General features: G+C 39.2%; 1 protein-coding gene across 1 annotated transcript in view; it reads right to left on the bottom strand.

Moving 5' to 3' along the window:
* plxna4 (plexin A4) overlaps positions 1 to 4607 on the bottom strand; it is a gene marked incomplete in the record, with an annotated part of 222275 nt that overhangs the window by 13882 nt on the left and 203786 nt on the right. Inside the window, 2 exon segments of the mRNA XM_035677636.1 lie at positions 2046 to 2236; positions 4471 to 4570. Coding sequence (XP_035533529.1) covers positions 2046 to 2236; positions 4471 to 4570 — 291 coding nt within the window.

The following is a 4607-nucleotide window of genomic DNA, read 5'->3' as shown; positions in this document are numbered from 1 at the left end:
TCATTTGTTTTTTATTACTGGAAAGGATATATGAGACGAAAAGCACCCATTCATGCACACTAAACTGACGTGTGGAGCTCGCAGAATACTTCCACTGTATAAACTCCAATGAAGAAAAGCATCCACACGCTCATATCAATCCACGCACAAAGGTTACAGAGAACATCAACTTGATTAGCCTTAATGCAGCTAGTGTGTTTGTTTATTAAGAATATATAATACATACATAGTGGCCTCCATATGTCCTGTTTCAGCAGATACTGTCATACCGATACATAATATATAAAAGCACTAGTTGTATATGGCTCAGTTAATCTGCTTTAATTGATACTGATTTTGGCTCATCTGCACACTTTTTTGTTGGTCCATACAGTCATGAAGACCTCGCACCTCATGGATCCATATATAACATTTTAGGCGCGGCCTAGTCCAGGAGACTATAAACAGAGGAAAGTGATGTCTGGTGAGTATACATGAATACTACTTAGTTTCTTAACACTTAGACTCGTAAATTTTCAAAGATAAAGTATTTGTGCTGATCACTAGACAGTATTTTTCTAAAAGGAAGACGCAAGGTGGGTTAAATTAAGTGGTAATGGCTACATGGGAACACATTTTCATGGTTTTCATACACAGGAATTTACGAAAAACCTAATAAGCATGCTATATGTGGGATACCTTAAAAAGGTGGTTGATAGATCATATGTATTCAAAAGGGCTAAGACTAATGAACGACAACTATATATTCCTTACTTTATACAGTATCTCGAGAGTGGGGAGATTCTGTAGGTTGCTGGATAATTAGGTCTGGAGTTCTCACAGCAATAATGTTACTCTGGTCTGGTGATGGGCAATAAACTTTCCTGGGTCAAGAACTCACATAGTATATTTAAGTTTGGTGGCTAAGGCTAGCATTATTGGCATATAGATATGCTAGGCTACTTAGACCTTAAGAAGGGGAATGGATAGGATATGCTTGTACGTAACTGACTTTAGTCGCTTGCTTGTGAACCTATGTGGCCCTATGTGTTCATGTGGTCTGCTAATTCATGCGGGAACAATTCAGGGAGATGGATGAGTTTATTCTCCTACTTTCTTCTTTTCGTCTGTGAGGCGCCTCGTCCTGTAGACTCTGCTAACTGTATTTACATTCACGATACAGCAGAACTAGAGGGAGTGTTCCTCTTTGTGTACGCTGCTAAAGCAAAGTGATAAAAAAGAAAAAAAAAAAAAAAAAAAAAAAATGTTGCCTGAAATCACAAATTAACGCCCTGACATTTGTCAGTCGTGAGGCCTTTCTTTTACCCTTCACTGTACGCCTTCTGTCCTGCGTCTGATGTAAAGAAGTGGAGTCTTGTGATGACAAAAAAGAGGGAGGAGGTGGCGAATTCGCAGTGGACTCTCTCGGAATTCTGGGCATTCAGGCTGTTGGATGCAAAGTCACATTTCCCGTCAACAAATTAGCGGGTTTTTTTTTTTCTTCCTGGAGGCCATTGTCGGGAGGCATATTCAAAGATATTCATTTTATAGCCATATCTATTTTTGCCTGATCATTTTTTTTCATTACAGAAACACCTTCACTAGCTTCATGGGTCTTTTCTTCTTTACCCTTTTTGATATGCTGCTGCATCAACGCACCAGCAATGAAAAGAGAAAACAAATAATATCTATTTTCTCTTTCTCACCTGAGGGGATAGAGGAATACATTTGAATAATCTTTTCCACCTGAGATGACTCATCCAAAGTACCAATGATATTTTATTAATAAAGTGAGTCATGTAACACAGGGTGAAGGTGATTGTGACCTTTTAACCTTTCACCTTCTGAACTGCTTCAAGAAAAAGAAACATTTTCAAATAAAGTGGTTAAAAATGTACCTGTTGGGACAGAGATTTAAACTCCTTTTTGCCTTAATATGCCCTGCAAAACGTTACACGTCCAAATAAACTTAGCATGATGAATAAATTACATGACTAGATATCATGAGCCAACTAGCAATAAATAAACATACAAATATAAGATTTTGTAAAACACAGATGGCTTACCTTGGTAGCCAGAAGTCGTGTCAGGTAGATCTCAGAGACCATCTTGCTGCCGCGGTCACCCTCCTTCTGGTCTCCGTGCTCATGGTTCTTCACCAGGTGCCAAACCTTGACCCCGCTCTCCAGGTCAGGTGTGATCATAGGAGTGCGGGAACGCAGGCTGTCGGGGCTTCCAGTGTACTTGATCATGTTCTCTGTGAATAACAACATGTGTTAGTTCATGTAGTACTGATATTATTAATGTAAAAAAAATGTAGGTCAGAAAACTCAGAATCATTGTTTTTGTCTTCTAGCATAAGTTAAACTTCAATTGGTTTGTCACTTTTTACTATAATATATATGTGTATATATCATTTATGTACACCTGAAAATAAAAAGCAGATTTTCTTTGAGTTTTTGCTGCCTGTGTAATACACACCGAGAAGAAACAAGACAAGCCTTAATCAGAGCAGAGTTTGAGGTAAACATGAAGAAAAAAAAGCTAACAAAAAGGCAGCACAAACAAAGAAACAAATGAAAAAAACAACACAAAATTACAAGCCTGTTGCTTCACCAAACAGCCAAGGAAAGCCATAACCTGCATGTCAGCTACAGATTACAGTTTTCTGGCTTGTGCCTTCCAATTTACAGGTCTGGGAGATTGGATATGAAACTTTTAGAAAGTGTGCATGGTTAATTTTTCATGGCTTCTTCTCCAAGGGACAAGAAATGGTATCGCTGGCTGACACAAAATCGAACAGGTGTCAGACGAGATGAAATATGTATGGCCCACCCAATGGCCGGAGTCGCGATGACATTTCCAAACACATGGCTCAATGAATGTTTACACAGTGTGAAAAAAAATTGATCAGTGGGTGCGGTTTAGAGAGAGGATTGAAAAAAAAAAAAGTGTTTTTCACCATGGCAGAAATCAATCTGTCCAGAGAGAAAAGCGGGAGGAGAGAGTTCAGGGAAAAAGAGACAGCTGGAGACATCAGATACAGAGAATGTGTGTGTGTGTGTGTGTCGATTGCTCAAATTTAATTACAGTGGGATCAACTGAAAATGTTTGTATCTCCTATAGGGTACTTCAGTGAGCAAAATTTACAGGGCTGGTATTACTTCTATTTTGTCAGGGACGCTGGACAAGTATAAGAGCGACACTGATTGTGCTGCTTTGAATGTTGTGTGGGGGCAAGAGGATTTGAGCCAGGAGAATGAATAGTAGTAGTCATTTTGTGTTAATTATTTATTCAAGAAGTTAGAAAGCTGAGGTTGATGCAGAGTCAGTGATACACAGGAGACAGATTTCTGGTTGGATTCTATTCTGATCCAGCTCCACACAAAGGAGATGGTTTTTTTTTGTTGCTTTCTTTTTTTCCTCTCCTCCTTTTGGTTTTGACGGAAACATTACATCAAAGACACAAAGCTTTCTCCTTTCATTGTCTGACTCAACATGTTACACAGTATTTGTCTAATCTTTGTACTTTTTCCACAACTTTCTTTCCTGCTAAACTCTCCCCTTCAGCAGCTATATTACAGCCTAGTCTCTTTCTTTACTATTTGGCCATTTTACTCGAAAAGAGTTCAAAGTCACTCTCAAGTACCACGCCAGTTGTGAAGTGGATCACGCTTGTGTTTGAAGTAAATCCCTTGAAAAAATTGTTGAGGGAGATATTCCTGGCACCCTCCCTCCCTTTTCTGTTGCGGCACTCACCTTGTCCTATCTAGTCTAATTTGGAAGCAGAGAAACGAGGTGACACTGTATGGAGATGAGGCAATGCTAATAATGTGGCACCACATTTGATGTGTCTGAAGTGTTTGTGGTCATTGAGGCTGGCCCTTTGATCAGCGACTAACTTGATGGTTTCTCAGGTTCAAGGAGACGTGGAGCAGACGGACAGGCGGAAAAAACAGTGCCGCATGGAAGTACTTTGGAGTCTCAAGAGGCCAGAACAACAGAAGAAAAAAGTCAATTTGGTCTCTTGTTATGTTTTAGAAATCCTTTCAACTACTCTAAATTGTGTCTTGTCTTTCTAAGTCTGTCAGTGTCATGCAGGGTCCTGTGGATGCACATCACCAGATCTCCACTCTCAGGTAGGAGCATCCGCTGCTCCTACCTGTATATCAGTTTGTAAGCTAACATTATCCTACTGTTACACACTGTTGACACAGATTCTTACATATGAAATTTTTACATGACACTTTAATTCACCTAAACCTTCTGTACCTGACGAGAAGTCCAATAGCATTGTTGAAATGATGTCCTTCTTTATTGAATATTTAATATTAATATGAAATAATAACAGTATTTGACTATGTTGTGAGTATTTTGAAAGACATACATGTAGTTTGTACCAGTATGCCTGGTCTTAGGTCTGTTGGCAAGTTGGCTTTCTGACACAGTTACTACTGAAACTTGAGGATGTACAGAAACATGTAGGCTTACCATATTTACTTGCAGAAGTTCGAGACACAGTGGAGTTGTTTACAGAATTGTAGGCTGTAACTTGCTTGGGAACCAAGGCCATTACTGCATTATCAGGTACCTGAAAAACAGACGCACACGTTTTATGCAAATGACTT

The sequence above is a fragment of the Morone saxatilis genome, unplaced genomic scaffold (genome assembly GCF_004916995.1).
Source record: "Morone saxatilis isolate NCDOM2014 unplaced genomic scaffold, NCSU_SB_2.0 Contig10, whole genome shotgun sequence".
NCBI lineage: Eukaryota > Metazoa > Chordata > Actinopteri > Moronidae > Morone > Morone saxatilis.
Note: the sequence above shows the minus strand (reverse complement) of the source record. Positions and strands in the feature narration are given on the sequence as shown.